This window comes from Aspergillus homomorphus (assembly GCF_003184865.1).
Source record: "Aspergillus homomorphus CBS 101889 unplaced genomic scaffold BO97scaffold_77, whole genome shotgun sequence".
Taxonomy (NCBI): domain Eukaryota; kingdom Fungi; phylum Ascomycota; class Eurotiomycetes; order Eurotiales; family Aspergillaceae; genus Aspergillus; species Aspergillus homomorphus.
This window is the reverse complement of record NW_020291963.1, coordinates 65,107-88,823: the sequence shown is the minus strand read 5'-3', so window position 1 is coordinate 88,823 and position 23,717 is coordinate 65,107. Positions and strand designations below refer to the sequence as shown.

Sequence of the window (23,717 nt, the reverse complement as noted above, 5' to 3'; positions counted from 1 at the left end):
AAAAAAAAAAAAATATATATATATATATATATATAAGCATTGGGTAAGTGTATAGGGGAATCTCATGACCCTGCCATGCTCACCAAAAAAAAAAGACACAACCAAACAGAAAATAAAAATTCACACAGGCCGCAGGCATCTAAGCCCATCCATTCCAGTCTGCGAGCAGAGGATATCAAGAGAGCTGCACGTTTAGGTGCAAAGAAATTAGTCGCGGTGCGTAGACCGAAGTCTTCGGCTAAGAATAAAAGGTCATCAATGGTATCAAAGTCATGAAATGTGAGCCAAGAAGAGACGAGACGGAATCTCGAAGATAAAGAAGAGAACAGAGAAAGAGAGAGAGATAAGAGAAGAATAGAAGAACCTAAGTATAAGTTTAAAGCACAAGCGCAGAAGAAGAGAAAGAATGGGGCAGAAAACAAAGCGATCTAGGCAATGGACTCGAACTCCTCGCGTTCACGAAGACGGTTTCGCGCAAGCTCATCCCCGCCAATGGCCGACAGCTGCATCCAGTGCAGGGCCAAACACATGCTCTGGGGGTCGGATTTCGAGTCCTTGTCACGGCGGTACATCATCTCCGCCTTAAAGGTATCCCGCAGTAGAGTAAGTGGGAGCGTCACCCGTGGCAGAAGCTCGGGGTGCGTAAGGTAGAGAATGGCCAGCTCCCGCTGAGCAACAGGATTCCCTTCCTTGGCTGTGATTATCCACATGCCGGCAGCATCTTCAATGGCGTGTCCGGGACGTGGGTGGGTTTCGTATCCTGCAGGATGGCGCCGACTGAGCTCCTGAGATACGATGCTATCAGCGATTTCAACCATGCTGTTACAAACCTCGTCCTTGAGACTCAGCGCTGCCAAGCCAAACTGCAGAAACGCGGTTCCACAATCGGTTTGGTTCAGCGTCTCGCCTGGAACGAAGGCTGAGATGAATTGTAGATCTCGGAAAAGGGTCTTGGGTTTGAACTCAAGTAACAAGCCTCGCAACGCGTCCACGATTTGATGCTCCGTGGGGGCGCTGTAATCTGAAGGGCGGCAGTCAAAGATGACCGACTCATCGACAGCCGAAGTTGGCGTCTGCAGAGCGTCTTTCTCATGCACGCGTGTTGCCTGAGACTCTGAGAAGCTATGCCGGGCGCTTCTCTTCCCTTGTACCCCGGAGCTGCGCCCTCGCTGGCACCTGTACTCTTGGGCGGGAGGCATGGAACCCAGCTCCTCGTTCGTGGTGTTCAATGAAGCGACAACCAATGCTCGTAAATCTCGCAGTGCCCTGAGTTTGACAAAGGGGTTTCCATGTCGAGAGAAAACCTCGATTAGACGATGGAAGATGGAGCTGTACGAGAAAAGCGGTGGGTCCTCTTCCACACCAGGGCATTGGTCGGATGTGGATTCCGAAACTGAAGTCTCGGAGTTTCCCAATGGTGTACGATCACTGGACTCAAGAGATCTACTTCGTGTATGATCAGATGGCACACGGTGCATCACATTGCGGGCAAGTCGCTCATCACACTCAGTGTAGAATCGTTGAATGCGGGCGCGTTTCTTCATTTGCACCTGGATGCGTTGCTGATTCAGTGCGTTACCGAACCAAGCATCGGTCTCACTCCCACAACTCCACACCGGAGAACCCAGATCGCTGAGAAGCAAGCTTGTAAGCGTTTGTTTGAGATCCTCCATGAAAGCTGCTTTGTTATGCATCTTGCGGTCGTTCCGGCGTGGGGGTTGCGCACAATTATCACTGAACATGGATGGAGGCCGTGAATAGATGCTAGAGGAGCTAGGCGCATACTGCGCTGATTGGTGTGGCGTTGACCAGAAGGTGCTGTATGAGTCGCCCGTAGCGGTTGATGCCGCCCTCCCTGGCGAGCCGCCAATGGAGGATGAGTCCGTGACTGAGGGATCTCGAGGGCTCTTCCACTTATCGGATAGCAGACTTTGATTGGAAGCCTTATGGTTCAAGGACGACACGTCTGATGAGTAACGTGAGACGGAGTCGACTGGACGAGACTGATTGCCGTAACTCTGCAAAGGGTGTGTGGGATCATCGCCAGGGACATTGAACGGGCGCAAACTGGAAGACAGACTGAGAAAGTTCCGATTGGCTGAACCCTCGTACTTCACTCGCTCCTTATGGTAGAGCTCGCTGGCCCACAGCACGGGAGTCTCTGCCATGCTCTCTCCCACAAGCCGATTGATACTGCCTTGGACCTCATAGCAGAAACGATGGATGCGCTCCTCACCTTTGCAGAAGTTGTCAATGTTGTTATGGGATAGCCATTTGCGAATAAGATCCACCTGCTCATCGGAGAGCTTGTTCGGGCCACCTTGACTGCTCGGCGCTTTCATGATACTCATGACCTGCAGCTCCGGTTTCTGAAGAAACGAGCTTCCAAATGCTCTCGTGTTGCCACGAGAGCGGCCATCATTGGGTGTCTGCCGATGTAGACGAGCGGAATAGATCATTGTCTTCAGAGCCAGTGCGACGTTCTTAGCATCTTCATATCTCATCGAGTTCTTCACATCCGTCATGTACCACATCTTGTCACGGAGCTTAGCCACTGTGGTCATCATCGCTTTCACCATCCCCTGCAGACGCCGAGTCTGGCGGTGAATAGCCACAAAAACAGTTTCGCAGTGTTCGATTACTGCCCGTGAAATCTGAAGAGAGCGGTCACAGGATGTGTACATCGGCTCAAGGATCCATGTATCGTTTTCCAGCCGGGCAGGGGAATTTGCGACACTGCGAAGAAGCTGACGGCCGGCATTCCACCAATAATGGGCACCTATGAAGTCGGAATCGTGGTGGCAGTGCTGCATTGCTTTGTCGAATCGTTGCTTGAGGGATGCACTGTGTTCCACTGAAAGACCGTTGAACTGTCGTAAGCCAAAGCTGATACCATCGTCTGCGGGATTTTCCTGGATTAATTTGACAATAGCCGTCTGAAGAGCTTCGAGATTGTGTTCCGATCCCAAAGCGGCCGATTGAGCATCCTCCACAAACATGCTCTCTAAGGTTGAAAGTTGGCAGCTGTCGGTGAACAACCCCCAGGTCAGTTTGCCGTCTTGGGAGATGGAGAATATCGCCCATTCTTCAGCAGCCGGAGGTTCCAGACTAGAGCGACCATCAGGTCCACACATGTCGGACAACTCGAACCGGATCCGGTCCGCGTTGCGACTAATGACCTGCTCGACGGGCGAAAGAAAGTTCATCGCCGAGCCAAACAGGCTCTGACCTTGGGCAGCATGTCTGAAGGAGGGTTCAGCGACAGGTTTGAAGAAACCAGGCTCCGCCATGGTAGTTGTCAGTCGTTCCGCAAAGATGGACAGAGCACTTGACGACGTAGAGACCCCAGAAGACGACATTGGAGAATTGCAAACTGGCGTAGACATCCTAGGGTAAAGGGTGTTCAACAGCGTGAGAACATCGGCAGCAGAAAGCATTAGGAACCGGGCAGGTGATTCCTGGCCACTCGAGTGGCTGGAAGACAAGGGTAACACGTCCGATGCATGAGCGGGAAATCCCGATCGGAATCGGCGCAGCATGCTTTCCACTCGACTTCTTACACTGGGACGGACCATCGAATAGTGGTGCCTAGTCAAGAACTCATTAAAAATCTTCCCAAGGCTTCAAATTTGACTGATGGGGAGGGAAGAGAAGGAGTGCTGACATTGAACGTAATATGGCGTAGACCTGCGAATAAGCACGAAGGCCCACCTGCCCGAGAAGTTTCTCGCGGGCATCATTACGGACGTGGAAATCGAGCAGAAGACCATGGGCCTAGATACTGGTTAGCTAAGGAGATCACAGGTTATACTCGCTCGGTATCACCATACCTCTGGGAAAGTGAGTGCGCCGTATAAGTACTTCGCAAAGAACCATTGAACAAATAGCAACTCCAGAAATCGGTTCCGATCATCTTGACGCTCTAGTTTCTGTAAGATAGCACAGCTTAGTTGCATCACGGATTGGGGTAACCCTCCATCGGGGTCATCCAACAGCTGAAACAGCGCATCTACCGCGGACGCGAAAAATTCCTCGGCCACATCTGTTCGCAGGGGATCAGGGAGTTCCGCATCCACGTTCATCCCTGGGGGAGTTTCTACGTGCTCCAGAAGGAATGCGCCTGTTTGCAATATATCCATGAGATAGAGTTCGAACTCCGGCTTCGCTTTCCAGTCACTTCCTGTGGCCCAGGCAGTCAGGATGTGGGGAACGAGAGCACTATGTCTATTGCCATCCTGGGTCATGAGTTTTGCACAGACGGAAGACCAGGTATCCAAACGCAGTCTCGCTTCCGAGGCATTGGAATCCAGAGGGGACGCAAAAACATCAAAAAGCAAGATTGACAGGGCATCTTTGCGTTCGAGGGCCAAAGTGCGGTCCTTGCATGGAACAGTGGAGGCCGAGCTGCGCTTCATCCCATGGGCCCGGGATCGGGATGCCGCCGAGGACGAGAGATCACTGCCCGATTCCCAAGGGGCACCAGTGGACGAGACAAGGGCTGCCCGTTGGGCAGGAGTCAAGGAGCGCAGCCTTTCAAACAAAAATTGGGGATCAGTGCGAACCAAATGGATAATGTCAAGCAAATCAGTCCTGGATTGAGGGCTCAACTGTTGGACGAAGTCCGGAGGACGGTTGACGACTGATTCCCGGATTGGCGAACATTCTTCCAGCGGGTCCTGCCGCTGGGAATGGCGACGGAAAGTCGTGTCACATGATTCCTGGAGATCAACGAGAGTATGGTAGAGAGTAATGAAATTTGTCTTGTCGTCGTGACGAAGCCGGTCGACCAACGCTCGTTGAACGGCAGCTCCGACGCGGATCAAGCGTGCGGCAACACCCATGGAGACCTTGGTAGCATGCAGACGGGCTTCTAGTCGTTTTCGACCGGCCTGTTTGTGCTGGCTTTGACGGTACTGGACGGCCAGGTCCTCAAAGGAAATCTCGGACTGCTCCATGGCTCTGGTAGGGCGAGGGGTATCCTGAGGTCCATCTGGGGCGCAATAGGCGGAGGCCAGGCGATGCGATCTTGGGTGGTCCAAGTCGCCAGACTCACCTATAATAGAATCCGTCATCAGGTCAGAAGAAGCCCGCATTGGGGACGTAGTAGCAATCGCAGCAGGGGTTGAAGGTTGAGGCGCAGCCTCACATGGCGAGGTCGCTTGAATGGACGAAGGAATCAAGCCTGGAGCACGAACGACAAGCGAGAAACAGTCAGCCGATGATCGGTAACCCATGCAGACAGTCTGTTAAGTTGGAGAACGAAACACTTGCAGATAGCTAGGCGATTCAAGATATGATAGCAAAAAAGGGATAAATCTCGAAAGTCTGGAAGAACTAGGGGCGAAGGAAAAAGCAAAATGCGCACTTACAGGTCACATAAGCCGAAGTGGATGGACGACCATCGGATTGGGCATCGAACATGGTGGTGTTGCCATCGGCGGATTTCCGGCCACGCAGCCACGAGGAGGTTGATCGAGGTCGCAAGGTGCCCCTGGCGTAGATAGAGTCCGCCCTATCGCATGACTCCCCTATAGGCGTGGTGGACGGTGGACGGTGGCCCTCATGAGAGGAGGTTGGGGGCTGAAGCAGCTGAATGGTGGACACGATGGCGCGCTCCAGGTTGCGTTGAGACGAATGGAGGAGAAGAGAGGCGAAGAGGGAAGGCGAACGATGGAGGTCGGTAGAGTGGTCAATTATAGTGGCAGATAATCTCGGAATGGATGTAGGAGGGAAAGAGGCGGCGAGAACCCGAAGATGTGTAAGTGGGAAAAGGGTATGTCAAGAATTATAGCCGATAGGAACCTGGAGGGGGCCGTGGTAATGACTAAATCAGGGAATCAAAGACTAATTAATCAATCCCAGAGGCCCGGGGAAGATCGCAAGCTAAGAGGATAAGGTAGGGTAGTCCAATGAAGATGCTTATATGGCCGATCCACGAAAAATGATGGAGACTGTGGAAGCGGAGGCCAAGGAGAGAAGAGAGAGAAATAGAAAGAACCAGTTAGGTTGGTCAAACAATTGGCGCGAAGTCGCCGGGTGAAAGATTTTGTACTGTTTGCTTGATTGATTGATTGAGGGGGAGGTGAGATGAAGTGAGATGAGGCGGTGATGGTTAGGATAATAAAGTCCGACTTTGGTCCGGGACGGTGCAATAAAGGGAGGGGAAGGAGAGGGACAACTGGCCGACCGGGGTAAGGCTATGGGCGGGATAGTGAGATGACCTGCCGCGAAGACCAACAGAAGACGGAGGAGGAAAAGAAGAAGAGGAAGAGGAGGAGACAGCAAAAGAAGAGAAACCTTCGAAGAAGTAGAGGCAGAACAACAACAGCAAAGTTTAGTGGGGTATAGTCTAGCGGATGCCAGCAAATCGAATGAACCCGGATCAGTGAGAGGATGAAGAGCGAGAGACAGAGAGCGAGAGACAGAGAGAGAGAGAAAGAGAAAGAGGGAAGGGATTCGTGTGTGGGGAAGTCACAACAGACTCTCACTCACTGAACTAAACTAGATCAAACTAGACTACGCCAGACTACTACAGCAGGCTCGCGGATACTAGTAATTCAACAACACGCATACTCCCGATTTAATAATAGTATTTGATAGCTAGGTATTCCGTAGCTAGTTACGTGCTTCTTCAGGTGTATACAGTACCAGTAACCCGAGTCCATCACACGGAGAATAGCCAGAGACGGCAACAGTGACTCGAAACGGAGACTTGCAGCAAAGGAGGGGGAACTTGAACAAAGGAGAACAATCATGATCCTGATAATGATGCTGATGTTGATGACGATGAGAAGAATGCAGAAAATCGTCAGCTAAAGAAAGAAAAAAATAAGAATAAAAAAAGGCCCGGTGGGAGTCCAGACACGGTACCTTGCCGGGGATCCAGGCGGGCAAGCGGTACTTCGCGGGTACCTATCCCAGACTCCCAGACAGCCTGGGAAGTAAGTAACTAGACTACTTACTTACCTATCGACGACAGCTTATCAGCCAAACCACAGACAGTCAAGTAACTAACTACGCCTATCTTACATCTGCCAGCGTCATCTTACCCTCCCTGAAGGAAAGATGCAGTTTTGCATCTGTCCGTCTGATCCATACCCCTCGCTGGTCCCCAGGGAACCACTGCAATACAAAAAAGAAACCCGAAACGAGTCATTCATCCTATACTTGTCCCCTCCCCCGTCCAAGACCAAGATTCCGATCCTCTCTTCCGCCCACCAGAATGTTGGCCCGGGCGAACGAACTCACGAAGGTCAAGTATCCAAGAATTCATGGCGTGTCGAAAGGGCCAAGGCAGGAGAAGGGGGAAGAGAGAGACGAGCGGGAACAAGAAGAGAGATCCATTTCTTGATGTGTTGGCAATGCATGCATGCATGCATGGGGTGGGATAAATCCGCCTAAAAAAAAAAAAAAAAAAAAAAAAGAACCCCTCCTCGCCATTTTTCCCGCTCTGATTTGTTGGTCAACCCCCCTAACTGTGTTGGCAATTATCGCAGGTTTGGGCGGGGGTGTATAGGAGCTGAAGCTGATCAGCTGTCTTGGTAGGTGGTTGGCTGGTGCAAGTCAAACAGACAGCCAAAGAGACAGGCTCTGAGAGACCAAGCAGAACGAACTTGGAAGGACAGAACCAGAAACCGAGAGCCTGGAGACAGTGGAGAGAGTCAATGGAGAATTGGAGTTGAGAACCTTTGAATGGGGATGGATCGGTTCAGCTGGGATGGTACGGCGCTTGACTGGCTTAGGCCTAGTGAGACACCCCACTGTCTGCACGTGTTCATCCGCCACTGCCCAGTTCTTGCTGGTGTGTTGTCAACTTGTCATTCAATCCATCCACTACGGTATGTACAAGTACGAGTATTCATTGTGGCTGGTGGTGGAGTTCCAGCGTCCTTGCCCCATCAATCGATCAACCAACCAACCAGCCCACTGTTTATACTCTCCAGCGCCTGCATTCCATTCGATCCGACATACAGCTGATCTCTGCGTCGTATGTTTCAAGCATCAATTCAATAAACCTTCCATTTGCATGACAACTTGGACCACGGTTGAATGTGCAGTCTGTAGACTCTAGACTACATACATACATAGGACTCGGAGGCCCGCTGTCAGACGGTTTTAGGTTATGCCGCTAGCTTCGCTGGCAGACTACAATAATTGGGGCTTAGAGTGGATATCCTCTCCCTTCCCCACCGGTTGTCCATCGCCTCGGGGACTTATTACTTACTAGTATGTACATGTGTGTGCTTTCCCGTACATCGAGATCTCCAACTACCACAACTGATCTCTCCCACCTCTCTAGATATTGAACAAATAGATGTAGAGGAGAAGCAGAGGCACTAGGAGACAGCAGACCGAGAACCCACCTGGTTTCGCAGGCTCGCGCATCAATCCATGTGTCGGGTGCAAACATTATCATCAGCCGTATCTCTCTGTCTCTGTGTCTCTCCAGCACCGCAGCCTCGCGGCGGACACGGCCATGTTCGAGATAAGAGACTGGGAGGAAAGGGGGGTATGAGAAAGATTGACACGAGAAAAAGAAGAAGAAAACTCGATATTGATATGTAAGAGAGGGGCACAGCTTCTTGCCGATAGCCAATCGATTAGCGCAATTGATCGAACCCCAGTCCCCTGGGTTGAGAGTGCCGATGATGATATCCTTAGATGCGTTGTCCACCTGTCTCGCCGCTTCCTTCTTTCGGGGTCCGCCGTCTACGTCTATTTACAAACCCATTTCTTGTCAGCCTCCTTCTGTCCTACTCGCGTGGCCACGCTGTTCAGCGTGTCTTTCAAAACGTCCTTAGAGACTTTAGGGAACCTATTGTGTCGCGACTCTGTAGATTAGCCTTCCGATTCCACAAGACAAGTCACCATGTGGGCCCACGTCTTACCGTTTCTTCAAGATTTCAAGCAATCCCAGCTTGGTCAGATCACTGCCATCCACCACCTGCTTGAACTCGCCCAGCTTCTCGGCCGGAAACGTCCGCTGCTTCGTTCGTCCCGCTGTCACCACCGCCAATGCGCTCCCGTCCGCCGTCGATCCCCCTCCAACAGAACCCTTGTGGGAACCGGAGACCGTCTGGCTCATGAAGGCATGCAGCGTCGACCGCCCCAGACCCATAGTGCTCGGCGCGGACTCTGCAGGCTTGGGTTTCTGCCAGTACACGGTGGAGAACGGATCGATAGGGAAAGGCACCGAGTCGGAAATCGTCTCCAATTTGTACATCTGCAGCTCGGAATCCACGCCGTGGCCCTGCCATCGGATGCCGGTGCTGACAGGTTCAAGGTCGCCCACGATGAGGCGTCGCTTGCCGTCAACAAGGTGGTCATCCTCGTCATCCAGGAATCCGTCCATGTCATCCTCACCGTCCTCGCTCATCTCGTCCTCCTCCTCCGAGTCGAGTTCTTCGCCTTCCTCGGGCTCCTCCCATTCAGCTTCCGAGTCGTAATCGTAATTGACCTCCGGTAGTCCTCGGTGGAAAGGATTACGCATCAACCGATGAGCGGTTGACTCGGAAAGGCGCTTCGTAAACGTGCCCTGGTAGGGTGGGCGCACATCCTCCCCAAACCTGAACGATTTCATTCTTACTTGCCGCAGCAGCTCCTGTGGTTTCTTGTGGGCATCTTCCGACGTTTCGGCTTGATCGGCCAGGTTTTGCATCTGAAGTAGGATTTCCTTCACCGAGGCTGTCTGCCTCCCACGTCGTCGTCTGTACGGAATAAGATTGAAGAGCTCAGAAGGGCGAAAAACAGGAGGCTCCTCGGTGGCGGCAGATTTCAGGTAGGCATCTACCTTTTCTTGGGTATGATGGAGGGCGTCTGCGTCACGTTGGAACTGATGCGGTGGCGCAACTTTAGTGTGCGACTGAAGGAAGAAGTCAGGAAACTCGCGCTGGTAATCCGATACGGCTGAGGGAGCCGGGTCATAAGAAGATTCGGGTGCAGCGCCAGCGCCGGTCATTTTCTGAGGTGAGAGTGATGTGGTAGTAGTCGTGGTGGTGACGGTCGAGGAAGGAGCCGATGAGGCGATGCCGGGTTTGGGTTTCACGAAGAAAGAATTCAGCTTCGTTTGTCCCTGTGATTGCGGTTAGAGATGGAGTCCTTGATGTAGAATGCTACTACAGGGGGTGGCAGAGAAAAATCTCACTCTCTCCTTCTTCGACTTCTCCTCTTCTTTCTTCCGCCTTTCTTCCTCCTTCGCGGCCTTTTCCTCCTCCTTCACTTTTCGCTTTTCCTCCTTCTCCGCGTCTCGCTTCTTCCGCTCCTCTTCCTTAGCGCGCTTTTCCTCTTCTCGTTCAGCCTCGCGCTTGCGCTTCTCCTCCTCCTTCCTAGCCTTTTCTTCCACCTTCTGCCGCTCCTTGACTTCCTTCTCCTCTTCCCTCCGCGCCTTCTCTTGTTGCTTCAGCCGCTCCTTGGCCTCCTTCTCCTGTTGCTTGGCCTCCTTGCTCGACGGGGAAAGCTTCCTCTTCTTGGACGCTGGCACCGCGAAAGATCCAGCACCAGCACCCGAAGCAGCAGTGCCAGTACGAGCAGTATCTGACGAGGGTGTTGTCGAGGGAACGAGACTCGAGTTGCCCTCGCCCTCACCGGTGGCTATAGCGGTAGTGGCATCAGCGTCTGACCCAGCAACCTTATGGGCCTGAGCCCAGAGGCCGTCGTGATTCTCCTTGTCATCGTCGGGGGTAGATGTAGTTGTAGTTGTGGTCGTAGATTGTTGCATCGAGACGCTGGTACGATCGCCGGCCCCAGCACCTATAGTCTCCCCAGTTGTCTCAATATCGACATCCATGTTCCGTTCACTGTCTGCCGTCGGATGGTTTTCTGAGGCCATGCCACCCATCTCAGAATCCTGTATCGAGCGCTTGCGCGAGCCGCTGGGAGACGTCGACATGATAGGAGGGTATGTGTTTGCGGGTAGCGGTGAGAGATGGCCAAGGCTATTGGTATTCGTGGCGGCGGTGTTGCCGGAGGCAGGTGTTGAGGCAAGAGCGGAAAGAGGAGAGGGAGTGGACGTTGGGCCCGGCGGCACAGGACTGGAAGCGTCCATTGCGGTGGTCGACATCGCCTTTTGTTCGTTGTTCTATTATGGTATGGGCCTGCTATTTCGATGAAGGTTATAAGAATGTCGGTTTTCGTTGGGTATGTATATATATCATCAAATGAGGGCGACTGTGGGAATATGAATATGGAGGGTGGTGCGGTCGGAGTGCAGGATTTGATTAATGTAGAGGGAATGTGATCATCACCAGGCGACACCACTAAAGAGCATGGAACTGTTAGTTGCGGTCCTTCTCCATTCTTTAACATTCTCGCCCACGATAGATTGAATGGTTGACTCACCACTTCTAGGGGTGTCGATTACAGTAGTGCGTGCGATACTCCAGCAGGGCCAGGGCCAGGGCTCATGGGGTCGAAATGGGCGTGAGGGTGGTATAGGATGGAGGTGGGTGGAGAAGAAATGATAACGTGCACACAGAATGTCTTGGGCAAGAAGAAGCAGGACAGATCTCCTACATTACTTGCACTCTCTCGTTCCTGTCCGTCAGTTGGGCCGGAGGAGTGGGAAGCTTGGCGATAGTACCTATCCTGACCAGATTGCCTGAAACGCGTTAATTGTTGCGCGACCGATCGCGTTCGGCACGTGTGAGTGATTATGTAAGTCCCTAGCACCCAGTTTCACACCTTAAAATGCCTAAATCTTAGCCTGTGCCCATCCTGGCGATGAGCATTGTGCTATTTTACAGTACTCTTCCCCGGACTAGAAGAAAAGTCTGCTCGTGGTTCAATGGTAAAAATGTGGAAGACGCTTCGTCAAGTTAGTCGATTTTTTTATAAACTCTATCAACGCATATCATACACTCCGCTACAAAGTCAATGGCTGCCATATGTACATGAGTATTATTATTACTATGATTACTCATAAATCCATCAGGCACCGCAGTGCACAGTAAACGCACCACCAATCCGCCATACGCAATTCGTACGGCTTAAAACAGGAGAAGAAGAAAAAGAAAAGAAAAGAAGCGCCAATAGCATGCGGTCAGGGGAATAGAACAAGAGTGCAATACACAAGTGAAATCAAACAGTTGGAAGTGTCATCGGGCCATCGTAACATTTGGGTCAAGGCTTTTGAACAACAAAAGCCTAGACGCCAATCGTGGGATCCGAGGCGAAACTGGATGAGGGAAAACGAAGAAGAGAGAGATGTCCGACTGAGAGTGAAAGGGTGAGACTCAGGAGGTAGGTAGAGACGGGACATGGTATATCCAAAATGCCAAAAGCGCAGTATAGATCCACCTCAATCACTCAGATCCGGATTCGCGACAAAAAGTCGGACATTGGTCATTGATGTCGTCCTATCGTCCACACTGCCTCGGCGCCTCAACTCATCCGCTTTTTTGGCCTTTTCAATGGCGGCTTGCGCCGCGCTGGGAGCAGCCATATCTGCTAAGGTGCCGAATTTGTCCTCCGGTTCGCTGCCTAGGCTATTCATCGAGGCACTATCCTTGACAGAAGTGCGCTCCGCCTCAGCTTCAGCGTTTTCTGCTCGCGGGTGCTCAGAAACGTCGGGCAAGTCACTCAGCTCATTTGATGGAGAGCCACTGCTACCCATAGTACTGCGCTGGTATCCACTAGGATAGCGCGAGTTGCTCCCAAGCGAGCTGCGACCGCTGCCTGTACGCCGGTACGGAAATCCACGCTCGCTCTGAGCGTCTTCGTCGGCATCGCCTACTTCATTGGCACTAAGACGAACTGGGACTGTGGCCCCAACAAGCGCCGAGGGTGAGAAGTCTTTCGTGCCATGTTTGTTTTTGCCGCTTCCCAAGGTACCCGTACGTCCGGCGCCTGCGCCATGGACTTCCAGGTATGCCCGCTTCTTATCCACCAATTTCTGAGCCCGCAGTCGCGGATCTTCTGGCTGGGCCCGGTCACACCAAACGGTCGCCTTCTGCCTCCGCATCAGGGCGACATATCCCAGTTGAGCGTTAGCCGAGCGAGACGAGGTGCTTCGTCGTATGTCCGAGACATTACCACTGTAATGCATGTTTGGGTTGTTGCCGGTGGAGCTGGTCGAGGTGGTTGCGCTAGACAGGCGCCTCGAGGGGGGATAAGGAGCCGCCGCCGTCATGGAATGATGCGGGGAAGGACCAGCGGAATGTTGCTGTTGCTGTCCCATATAGGGAATAACATGAGAGGAGGATGTTCGTCGACGGTTGTGTGCGAGAACAGCTGCAGACGGATGAGGGGCAAGCTGGTGGTGGGCCCCTTCATAGGACTGGTAGGGATATCCAGAATGCATCCCCGCGACCGGCTTCCGGGCCGGCGGCGGTTGGTGAATCGGCAAGCGGTAATCAGTCATGCTGGGTTGTTGAAGCTGCACGCCAGCCATCTGGCAATCCTTATCAGACGGTAGTCGCGAGGTCGGAACTAAGGGGTGGTGTCGTTGCTGAGACACCAACTGGCCGGGTGAGTGGTGGGGAGGAACGATTCACCCACACCGATCAGCAAGGCAGAGTCGGAGTGAAACAAGACTTGCGATGAAAATTCGAACGAAGGTGAAGGCAACCAACGATTTTCGGTCTGCAGATGCAGGTTCAATGGGCGGCAGCCGGCGGTCCCGTCGATATACCGGACAGGCAACGGAATTCGGGAGGGGGGCGCAAAAGAGGGAGGCAAGGCGGCTGACCCGATACGATGGGGTGTTGTATCGGTAATAGCGCCGAGGGGGTTTCTGCCAAAACCCAAGGGCGCTTCCGGAAAAGCGAATGCCTGGAGTAGTCAAGAGGGAGGGGAAGAGTGTTGAGAGGGTATGTGCGCAGGATGAACGAGGATGATGAGTTGTGAAAAGCGGCGCTGGAGCAAACAGATAGACAGGCCAGAGACAGACAAGTTGGCTTTCCTTCCGCCACTCGTGCACACGAGGCCTGGCGGGTACCCAATTTTACCAAGTCACACCTGCAGGGGACATTGATAAAACCGTCGGCAGCACTAGTTGATTGATGTCTTGGATGATAGTGGGAGCAAAGGGAATAACCGCTGACACCAGCAATTGCTACACACGCGAATGGGCGAGAGGGGCCCAATGGATCAAAGTAGGTGAGGATCAGCTAGGGGCAAAAGGGGGGGGTAGGAAGAAGTTGACTGAGATATATAGACCTGGAGCGTGAGAGAAAGAGTCAAAAAGTGAAAAGCCAGAGACGAAAGGCTCCAAAAGATTGGACGGGGAACAACGAAAGTAAAAGAGAGTGAATAACCGGCTAGTTTAAGGATGGACTTGGGGGGGGGGGGGAGAAAGGAAGAGTGGATGTGGGAGGGAGGCGATGATCGATCGGGACATGAGAAACACAGAAACGCAAGAAAAGAGAGAAAACAGAGAGAGAGAAAGAAGAACAGAGAAAAAGCCCCAGTGTGACCTGACTGTCATGCTGGGCGGTACCGAATACGACTGGGCCATACCAAAACCTCGTAATGATAAGTACCGAGAGGCCAGCTTTAGCACACAGCCACAGATCAACCACGGCTATCTTAGGGAGTTGCTCTTTCTTTCATTCGTGCTGGTAGAAGACTATTCTTCATTGAAACTCTTTCAAGGCTGCCCCAAAGAATGATGGATCCTCTTCTGTCTCTCTTTCTCCATTCTAATGTTTCAGATGAGGAACAAACGAGAATGAAGAAAGAATAGTCCCACGAAAGGAACGCGATACAGGAACTGACGATGACTGCGCCACAACCCGCACGTGGAGACGCAAGCGGGCATTTAATCATGATAGTACCCAATACACAATACATACCGGGCAGGAATACCTGACCTGGTAGTTGCGGAAGATACCGTCTCTGTTTTTACCTTATTGTGTACATGTACCTTAGATTGAAGTTCGAACCTTCTTCTTCTCTCTCCCAGACACCCACCCGCTAGGAACCGGATGGCCGACCCAGATTCGGGGCAAATGAATGACGTCCCTGACTCCACTGCTGAAACACTCGGAAGGCCGGGAATGAAGATTTCTACCCCCATGGTTTGACTGGGGAAGGAGGGGGTTTCACGGAGATAGTCAGGCCTACTCATTCATAGATGCTCATGATCAATGAAGCTGCAGTATCGCCGATGGAACCCCGCGTGGAAGCGGTAGGAGGCAACTGACAGGACACTTTTTCAGTTTTCGGTATGGTTACATTCATCACGTACATACAATTAAATACCTATAAGCATAGACATACTGTACATTAGCACTGTCTTAGGAATGAATGCATTGGATGGTCAGGTCATCTCCTGAAGGCTTAAACCCTCCCCAAAGGTGGTATTTTTGCGAGTCTCCACCGTGGCCTTAAACCCGAACTTCTCTTCTTCTCTTCTTCTCTTCTCTTTAGGCAACCTCGTCCTGTTGTTTCACCCAGTCCAGTTGATCTGTCTTACCGGCTCATACCCGTAAAGAAAGGTACCGTACACAAACTGGCTGGTACTTTTGCCGGAGACGAGTTCCGCGGCGTCACCGAGGACTAACTAACTGTCTAAACACACTAACTAATTGGTGACGTGACGATGACCACAATCCGTTGCAGTCGCACAGGCGGGGAAATTGGGCGGATTTCTTGGATCGCCCTGATCAACACTTGTCAACCATGTTTATCTGATTGCGAGATGTAGCCTCATCATTTTACTTTCGATAGGGTTGGATTGCTAATGTCGATCTGAGGGAGCTATAATTTCTTCTCGGCATCAACTTAAACAATCACAGTTAAGAAGAAAAAAGGGTAAAAAGATAATAACAAACAGAGAAATTGAGTCCTCAGGTTTTCTTTCACTATTGAGCACATTGAATTTAGTATGTGGTTCGATGATCGTTGTTTGTCGATAAAAAAGAAACTGAGAGAAAAAAAAAACAGTAGTGAGGGAGAGATAAAGATGGAAACGGAAAGTGACTTCATGTTCCAAGTTCAATTGGGGGAAAATTCTCCACTGGCGTTACATCCAAGACTTTTCCAAGTAACATTTCAGCTGGCCACCGACCGAGTCTTGCTGAGTCGCTCCCAATCGCAACCGGCAATGGAGCCACGCGACAGCTGGTAACATGTACTGTATGTACTATAGAAGTTGATAATCGAACTCAACTCATGATTCATGGATGCAGCTAGAGTCGGAGATACCCGCTCGATCTTCATCACTTACTGAGTACGAGTATTGTCATCGCTAGTTGATAATTCCACTGTTTGATAGGCTGACTCAAATCGCGCAACGGAGAGAGACTTTTTCCCAGTCCATGGTTACCGAAGCCGCGACAATGGAATTCTCGCCGGTGAAGCCGATGGATAGTTGGAAGGGTGTCAGCCCTACGCGCGGTTGTTGCTTCCGCTCTTCTTCCTCGTCTGCTCCCGCCGGCCGCAAGAATGAAAACTCAAAAGGTCCCTCCATTCCCTCCCGGCCCCTCAACCAAAATAAACAGTCCCCTTCTTGTCCCTCCTCCATCAAGTATCAACGCATCATCGACTTACTGTGGCGTCCACCCGAACACATAATTAATACTTTTACCCCCTTGCAAAATGTCCTATAACTTCTCCTTATTCTCTCCAAGTCGCACAAGAGCCCCATCGGGCCTGACATCATACTCACGGCCTTGTTCCCAACCCAACCATGTCTTCAAGGTCTCCTGCCCCCCGGTGCCGGGTATCAGACCACCACCCGTCCAGCCTCCATCGTCGGTCGGGATGGGGAGTCCCGGGGTATCAGCCAGATGCACCACCGGGCGTAGCTCGTAACCACCCGCCTGCAGCTCATCCGGGTCCAACACGGGCGTGGCGCAGGCATCAGTCCCGTCGAATACGGCCTCCCACTCAGCCCGCGTCTTTTCCTGGAACCTCTTAGCAAACGCAGCACGGAGCGCCGGCCAATTATCCTTGTTGTCGCGCTCGGGCAGCTCCTGTGGATTGAACCCGAGTCCCTTGAGGAGAGCCCGATAGAATTGCGGCTCGAGGGCCCCCACCGCAAAATACCGGCCCGCATCTTTGGTCTCGTAAGTGTCGTAGAACGGGCTCCCCCCGTCCAGCACGTTCTGTCCGCGCGGCGCATCCCACATAGGTGTCTGTCGGCTTAGTCGAGGAAATGCGGCCAGGTACGCAGAGCCATCGACCATGTTGGCCTCGACGATCTGACCGCGGCCGCTCCGCTCCCGCGACAGCAATGCCAGAAGAATACCCTGGACACAGGTGGCGCCGCCCCCGGCAAAGTCCCCGAGCAGGTTGCCCGGGGCATAGGGTCGCTCGTTGGACCGGCCGAGCATGGACAGCACCCCGGACACGGCAATGTAATTAATGTCATGCCCCGCCATGTCCTTGTATTTCCCATCGCGCCGGAACCCCGTCAACCGTGCCACGATCAATCGCGGGTTGTGTTTCAGCAGGACGCCCGAGGGGTCGAGGCCAAGGCGCTCCAAAACCCCCGGACGGTAAGGGTCGATCACGACATCCGCCGTCGCCAGGATGGAGAGGAGAACCTGATGTGAGGCGGTATCACGGAGATCTAGAGGGATGGAGGACTTGTGGCGGGTCAACTGATCTGCGCTCGACGTTTGGGGTCGGTCAATCCGCAAGACAGAGGCGCCGTAGTCGGCTAAAAGCAGACCAGCGAATGGACCTGTTTTCTTTGGTCAGCGGATGGAAAGGAGCTTGCAGCTGGAGGGACCGAGATTGGAACATGGTACGAACCAGGAGCCAGGCCCGCCAGCTCGACCACCCGGATTCCCGCCAATGGGGGAGATGGGGAAGAAGGCTCCATGAAGACAGCGGCAACTCTTGGGACTGTCACTGGCTTGGGAATCAGTAGTATATGAGCTAAGCCGATGGGTTCAATGTCTGACTGAATGCTGAATCGTAGATATAGTGAGTAGGTGTCGATAAGACGAGGCGAGTATCATCCAACCATCACTTCTCCGCAGCCGAGGTCCGGGAGTCATGCGGGGGAGCAAATGAGGTGCTGTGGCTTGCTTGTGTTACCTTATGTTATCTAGTAGTAATGCCAATATCATCCATCAAGCATGTTAGCTCAGGGGAAGAGCGCCGGGCTCATAACCCGGAGGACCCTGGATCGAAACCAGGACATGCTAACTATTTCTTTTTGGCTTTTTTGTGTTCCACCGTCTTCCTCTCGAGGGCTTGCTCACCGTTTACGCCTTGTTCCCACGATCGCTTGATATCTTTTTTCTTTTCTGTTCATTCCTGTTTTCTCCTTTCTTGAGCCATGTAGGACTATTTTGCATACCTGTGTTGATTGAAGATATCTGCAACAGCTCTAATGGGAGGTAGCGACCATGGTCCAAGCCACGAAAGTACAGTACATATAGAGCAAATATATCTTGCTCAACCACCACACCTCATTCATGTGTCGAAGATGCAAGAAGAACAGCCACACCACCAACCATCTCACCAAAAACCACGTATCAACAAGTACGCAACACGTTCCACCCTTTGCCTGCAATACCTACTCAGTACCTCCAATACACCCCCCAAAACCCGACAAGTCGAACCACTAGCACATCGAGTAAGCCTCCCGTCGCCTATCATTTGAGCATGCCGGGGGGGGCCCAAAGTACTTCGGCAGCGCGCTAATGCAAGTAAGCAGCGCACCACCGGGCATGGCAGAACAGAGTCGGAAATCTAAATTGGGAACGAGCCTCCTTTGTGATTGTTTCTGTTCATTTACTCACTAGAATTCCCCCCCCCCCCCCCCAAATGGTCAGACCATACGGGCCGCTCGTGGATCACAGACCACGCGAGAGTGAGACCAGATAGAATGTGCTCGTATGCCACGATTTTCTACCGTAAACTACCGACTATCAGTCGATCGTAGGTCCCAAGCAGCCGGGTCCACGCTGTGTAACCGGATTGATCCGCCTTGGCTGGCTACCAAGTTGGATTGGTCGCGGGGGTAGTGATAGCTGGATTGAATATACGAATTATGGATTCATGATCATTGAAATTTATTGTCCAAGCAGACTAATAATGACAGAGCACATGCTAGAAGGTTTTCGTGCTGATTAGACAGTAGTTAAAATCGATACATCGGATATCGTTGGTCATTCATCCCAAATCAGTAATAGGTAAAGTAAAGCTGTATACGTCGCCGGAAGGCATGTGGTCACACAGGACGTGAGAAAAGAAAGAAGGACAAAGCTGAAGAGAAGAATGCTTTACAAGATAGTGAGCAGAAGTAGGGCAACGGTGACGAGAGTCCCGGCCCCATGTTTGAAGGCAGTCATTCGAGGAGCTGCGCCAGTGAAAACTGGCGATACGCCTCCCTGGGTGTGGCTAGGTGCCACGGACCCTGGGAAGCCGCTACCAGACGGCTGTACCAGGAGCGTCGAGGAAGGACGGGCACCATTAGCTCCCCCGGTTCCCGAAAAAGGACGAGCACTGTCAGCTCCCGCGGGCCCGGAATGGCTGGCAGAATGGCTGGCGGATGCTGGACCAGAAGACGCAGATACAAGAGCAATGAATGTGGGGTGAGGGATCACCTCGACTGAGGTTGGCGATACACCAAGTCCCGTTGATCCCTCACGGACAGCATCGACGCCGTACGGATTGCCAAATTGAGTGCCTGTCACCGCGACGATAGTGCTGACAGGAACCGTGACGGTCACCGTGGTCGGTGTCGGTCCGCACTCCGTGCAGACAGAGACCGTGGTTGTCCACTCCGACAGGGGAGCGGGGACAGTGGTCGGTGACGCGGGCCCTGCCGGAAGGCTGGTGGCCGGTCGAGTCAAAGTAACCGTAGTCGGCGTCGCAGCACAGTGTGTGCAAACCGTTACCGTCGTAGTCCAACCCTCGGGAATATCGACAGTCGTGGCAGAAGCCGGGTTACCTGGAGCACCAGTGACTGTAGCGGGAGCAGTGGTGATGGCAGCAGCCGTTGCCGGACAGTATGTGGTCGTGTACGTGGTAGTGATGGTCGTGAAGCCCTCGGGACAAATATCAATGTACGAGGTCACGATGATCGTGGTCGTGGTCACAGGTTCCGAAACAGACGCGGTTGGGGATACCGAGATCCCCCCAAGGCCAGACGTGATCCCCGGGGTGATGATAGCGGACGCACCGCTGCCAGTCGAAGTAGCATCGCTGGTTACTGCTGTCGGCTTGCCCGTCTGGCCTGATACATCGCCAATAGTATGGGTTGTGGCTGACAAGGAGGTCGTGCTTCTCTGGTCAGTCGGACTCAGGATTGTCAAGGCCGTCGTTGATCCCGTGACACCAGGTTCATGGGAGGTCTCTGGGTTTGCAGACGGGGCCGCACCGCTACCAGAAACAGAAGTACTGATGGGACTTGAACCGGAGGAGAGCTCTGCTTTTGATGTAGCGTCAGTGCGCGAAGCGGTAGACGCTACGTGAGTGTTAGAAGCGGAGACGGTAATCGTCCCTGAGGCCGACTGAGCGGAACCTCCAGACTGTGCTGCTGATACTGTCGAGACAGCCGTGCTAGATCCGACTGAAGGGCTCGTAGAGGAGGCGGTTTCAGAAGATACGCCCGCAACTGTCGATGTGAGGGTGCTGACGACGGAACTCGAGGAAAGAGATTGGCCAGAAGAAGTCTCTGCGCCAGAAGAGAAAGCCACATTATTTGAGGCCCCAGCCGAGCTCGAGGGCGCAGATCCCACTGAAGTGATAGATGGACCCGAAGGACCCACAGAGCTCGAGACGATCGATGGACTGGACAGTTGAGACACACTGGACGGGGCCTGGCCGGATGTACCAGGGATGACGGAAGAGCTCGGTGTTCTAGAATCGCCTGGAACAGCAAGAATGGAAGAGGATGGCTTTGGAATGACGGGTCTGCTAGTGACCACAGAGGAGATAGAGACACCAGAAGACCCGGACTGCGTAGAGACACTAACCACAGGGGATATGGAAGTCCCATGAGGGCTGGCGGTCACAGAGGAAGTGGCAACGACGGGGCTAGAGACCACAGGCGAGCTGGAAGACACGCTAGAGCCAGAAACCACAGGCGAGCTGGAGGCAGAGCCAGACACGTCAGACGAGCTGGGGATGACAGGGCGGCTTGTCACCACAAGAGAGCTCGAAGCCGAAGCCGAGCTAGAGACAACACGGTTGGTTGTAATGATGGGCGTGATCGAAATAATAGATGAACCGGAAACCACGGGAGAACTGGAGACCACGGAAGCGCTGGACACTACAAACGAGCTGGAAACGACGGTGGAACCTGATACCACAGGCAAACTAGAGGCAGCTGAAAAGCTAGAGACCGCAGAACTGCCTACGACCACAGGCGTGCTCAAAGCTGTGCTAGCAACAACAGAGCTGCTCGTCAGAACAGGAGTGCTGGCTAGTACAGAGTTGCTGGATACCACAGATGAGCTCGAAACCACGGCAGATATGCTTGACAAGCCAGTAGTTCCCGAGCTCGACACGGCAGAAGCGCTAGACACCGCAGAAGAGCTAGACACCGCAGGAGGGCTAGACACAGCAGATGAGATAGACACCACGGGAGGGATAGACACGGCCGAGGAAGTGGACACCACGGGTGTACTCGTGGAAGTGTATGAGGTTGCTGGCGCGGGCGTGCTGCTGGAAGGCAAAGCTGTGCTTGTCTGAGGAGGAGTAGGGTCAAGTGTCACGAGGATCTGCTTCATCACATCCGCGAAGGATTCGTCGCCAATCTTGTTCTCATCGGAAGCCGTCGCCTCCCAAAGCATGATACCACCGAAAGTGTCAGGAAAGCGCGCCATATACTCGGCTGCCAGCGAGTAAGCCTCGTTGGGAGACAAGTAGTATCCAGGATTGGCAGCACCCGGGCCGGCAGGCAATCCAACGTAGAGCTTTGCGTCCGGGTTTCCTCCGGCCTTGATAACATCCACCCATTTGTCAAAGTTGAAACCATCTACCGTGCCTTCGATATAGTCACGGGCGGAACAACCCTCGGTATTGTAGAATTGCACCCAAAGGAAGTCGAAGGCGGCATTGGCGATAGCAGAGTCAAGGTGTTGGTCAGGAATCGAACATTGAGGCGCACCCGAGATATAGAAAGTACGACCCTGCTGTGATGAATAGTGGTATCTCAGGCGGTTGATCATTGTTGCGTAGCCTTTAAACGTTAGGCGCAAGCTTTACTGTTGAGTAGGACGAGACATACCGTAATCGCCATTGTGTTCAATGTCAAAGTCGAAACCATCCACGACGACATCACCAAAGGGCCGAGGGCCATTTTTCGATACCCAATCGTCGGTCTTGGGACCAAAAGCACCCCAAAGAAAGTCGGCAAACCCGCTTGCAGAGTCCTCGGACAGGATCTGCTGGGTGTCGGGCGAGGCGCCACCCAAAGACAGGAACACTTTTTTACCCGCAGCCTGGCAGATGGGAATGTCTTCGACCAGCTGGTGGCAGCCCTTAAGCAACTCTGTTGAGAGGTTGTCAACCTGGTAGGTGGTGCCATCGCACTGATTGCCGAAATTACTTCCTGGCCAACCAGCGATGCCCTGATCCGGAAACACATTGATAAATCCAAGGTTGATAATGTCTAAAGACGACTCTTGGCAGAAATGACTCAAACGTTTCTGACCGTAACCTTGGCCCTGTTCCCAACTGTAAGAACTCTAGACAAAGACCAACAGTGCAGGGGAACATACGTAGTAAACAGCAACATTCGACTTTGACTGAGGGTCAAAGGCAGAGACAAAAGGAGTGACAGCTGACACAGCAGCGAGGACGGTGACAAGTTGAGACACCATGGTGAAAGAATGTCGACTGGTGGAGGCAAGAGAGCCACTCAGACCAGTGAAAGTGAACGTCGGATTGGTTCAAAGAAAGGACGCAGACAAAAGTCCGCTGCTTGGACGGTCCCCGCAAAAGATGATAGAGAGGGATGACACGAAGAACATCTCAAGGAGGGAAGGGAGCCAGACGACGTAGAGTTATAAGAGCGAGTCTGCTCTGGGTCCTGAACCTCCTGGGACAGCTTCCATGTCTTGTCTGGTTCATCATTGGCCACACTACCTGGAAAGGGTTCATCGCACGAACACAGCCGAAATTACTATGCGGAGTCAATGCCTTGGCGGGTGCAACCACATGCCTGGACTACGAACCTGAGGGTTCCCAGTTCGGACTTCGGTGCTTGTTGACAATGCTAGTTAGTCCCTTATTTCTGAGACTAACGGCGACGCTTGACTTCTAGGCCTTGACCCAGGCGAAGCCCCGTCGGGGAAAGGAGTTGTAGTGCCTGACCTACACATTAGGGTCAAGGCAGCAGCAGGCAACAGGCTGCTTATTCGCAGTACCTGCTTGTAGAGCCGCATAGGAGTCTAACTTTTCTTTCCACATTAGTCTGTGCAAAAAGTGGATGATGAGGGCCAAGCAACGCCGACCTACATTTTGCAAGCCTCAAGCGGAGAGATTCCATCATTTCAGTTTTCTGATGGAGACCCAGAGAGGGGCAAATGGCTTTGGAAGCAAAGGGGTATCCAGCGCCACCAGTGACCAGAGTGCCTCGAAGTTGTAGTTGAATCGACCCATCTTGGTCAACCATAGCTCCCCGACTATTTTGAAAGGAGTGGCGGCGCGGTGGCCCCTCTGTGAGCGGATGAGTGTATTTCCCGGCGAACAGAATCGCTTGGGAAGCGAGATGGTACTGGTAGAGTGCCACACAGAGAGAGAGGGGGGTGAAGGGAGAGATGGAGATTGGACCCTGTGGATAGTGGCAAGCTTAGTGTGTGTGCCGGTCA

The 23,717-nt window shown here is 52.8% G+C and overlaps 5 protein-coding genes and 1 non-coding gene across 6 annotated transcripts; 1 reads left to right on the top strand and 5 right to left on the bottom strand.

The window, feature by feature from the left end:
- Positions 1 to 42: 42 nt before the first annotated feature.
- Positions 43 to 5,754, bottom strand: BO97DRAFT_447202 (uncharacterized protein). The gene is made up of 4 exons (XM_025698743.1): positions 5,370 to 5,754; positions 3,831 to 5,182; positions 3,665 to 3,774; positions 43 to 3,588 (listed from the first exon to the last, which is right to left on the bottom strand). The coding sequence occupies exons 1-4, from the start codon at positions 5,419 to 5,421 to the stop codon at positions 429 to 431; spliced, it is 4,674 nt and encodes a 1,557-aa protein (XP_025546162.1). The 5' UTR covers positions 5,422 to 5,754; the 3' UTR covers positions 43 to 428.
- A 2,575-nt stretch (positions 5,755 to 8,329) lies between these two features.
- Positions 8,330 to 11,546, bottom strand: BO97DRAFT_447201 (putative chromatin assembly factor 1 subunit A). Its single transcript, XM_025698742.1, has 4 exons — positions 11,338 to 11,546; positions 10,145 to 11,255; positions 8,889 to 10,072; positions 8,330 to 8,815 (listed from the first exon to the last, which is right to left on the bottom strand). The coding sequence occupies exons 2-4, from the start codon at positions 11,057 to 11,059 to the stop codon at positions 8,716 to 8,718; spliced, it is 2,199 nt and encodes a 732-aa protein (XP_025546161.1). The 5' UTR covers positions 11,060 to 11,255; positions 11,338 to 11,546; the 3' UTR covers positions 8,330 to 8,715.
- A 561-nt stretch (positions 11,547 to 12,107) lies between these two features.
- On the bottom strand, positions 12,108 to 13,852 carry BO97DRAFT_269837 (uncharacterized protein). Its single transcript, XM_025690976.1, has one exon. The coding sequence runs from the start codon at positions 13,385 to 13,387 to the stop codon at positions 12,296 to 12,298; it is 1,092 nt and encodes a 363-aa protein (XP_025546160.1). The 5' UTR covers positions 13,388 to 13,852; the 3' UTR covers positions 12,108 to 12,295.
- A 2,600-nt stretch (positions 13,853 to 16,452) lies between these two features.
- On the bottom strand, positions 16,453 to 17,742 carry BO97DRAFT_409324 (uncharacterized protein). The gene has a single exon (XM_025696037.1). The coding sequence runs from the start codon at positions 17,319 to 17,321 to the stop codon at positions 16,542 to 16,544; it is 780 nt and encodes a 259-aa protein (XP_025546159.1). The 5' UTR covers positions 17,322 to 17,742; the 3' UTR covers positions 16,453 to 16,541.
- Positions 17,743 to 18,023: 281 nt separating this feature from the next.
- Positions 18,024 to 18,095, top strand: BO97DRAFT_t282. Its single transcript has one exon. It is a non-coding gene; the product is annotated as a tRNA-Met (tRNA).
- An 858-nt stretch (positions 18,096 to 18,953) lies between these two features.
- Positions 18,954 to 22,959, bottom strand: chiA1 (class III chitinase ChiA1). Its single transcript, XM_025700827.1, has 3 exons — positions 22,626 to 22,959; positions 22,133 to 22,571; positions 18,954 to 22,084 (listed from the first exon to the last, which is right to left on the bottom strand). The coding sequence occupies exons 1-3, from the start codon at positions 22,725 to 22,727 to the stop codon at positions 19,179 to 19,181; spliced, it is 3,447 nt and encodes a 1,148-aa protein (XP_025546158.1). The 5' UTR covers positions 22,728 to 22,959; the 3' UTR covers positions 18,954 to 19,178.
- Between the last annotated feature and the right edge of the window lie 758 nt (positions 22,960 to 23,717).

Excerpts from the sequence above, each read along its gene's own strand:
- BO97DRAFT_447202 (XM_025698743.1), bottom strand. The coding sequence starts at position 5,421 with ATGTTCGATGCCCAATCCGATGGTCGTCCATCCACTTCGGCTTATGTG. Across the intron at positions 5,183-5,369 it reads CACTTCGGCTTATGTGACCT|GCTTGATTCCTTCGTCCATT; the intron begins GTAAGTGCGCAT and ends TTCGTGCTCCAG. Across the intron at positions 3,589-3,664 it reads TACGCCATATTACGTTCAAT|GCACCACTATTCGATGGTCC; the intron begins GTCAGCACTCCT and ends GTTCTTGACTAG.
- BO97DRAFT_447201 (XM_025698742.1), bottom strand. The coding sequence starts at position 11,059 with ATGTCGACCACCGCAATGGACGCTTCCAGTCCTGTGCCGCCGGGCCCA. Across the intron at positions 10,073-10,144 it reads AGAAGTCGAAGAAGGAGAGA|GGACAAACGAAGCTGAATTC; the intron begins GTGAGATTTTTC and ends CCGCAATCACAG. Across the intron at positions 8,816-8,888 it reads CTTGAAATCTTGAAGAAACG|GTTCCCTAAAGTCTCTAAGG; the intron begins GTAAGACGTGGG and ends GCGACACAATAG.
- BO97DRAFT_269837 (XM_025690976.1), bottom strand. The coding sequence starts at position 13,387 with ATGGCTGGCGTGCAGCTTCAACAACCCAGCATGACTGATTACCGCTTG.
- BO97DRAFT_409324 (XM_025696037.1), bottom strand. The coding sequence starts at position 17,321 with ATGGCGGGGCATGACATTAATTACATTGCCGTGTCCGGGGTGCTGTCC.
- chiA1 (XM_025700827.1), bottom strand. The coding sequence starts at position 22,727 with ATGGTGTCTCAACTTGTCACCGTCCTCGCTGCTGTGTCAGCTGTCACT. Across the intron at positions 22,572-22,625 it reads CGAATGTTGCTGTTTACTAC|GGCCAAGGTTACGGTCAGAA; the intron begins GTATGTTCCCCT and ends AGTTGGGAACAG. Across the intron at positions 22,085-22,132 it reads TGAACACAATGGCGATTACG|GCTACGCAACAATGATCAAC; the intron begins GTATGTCTCGTC and ends TAACGTTTAAAG.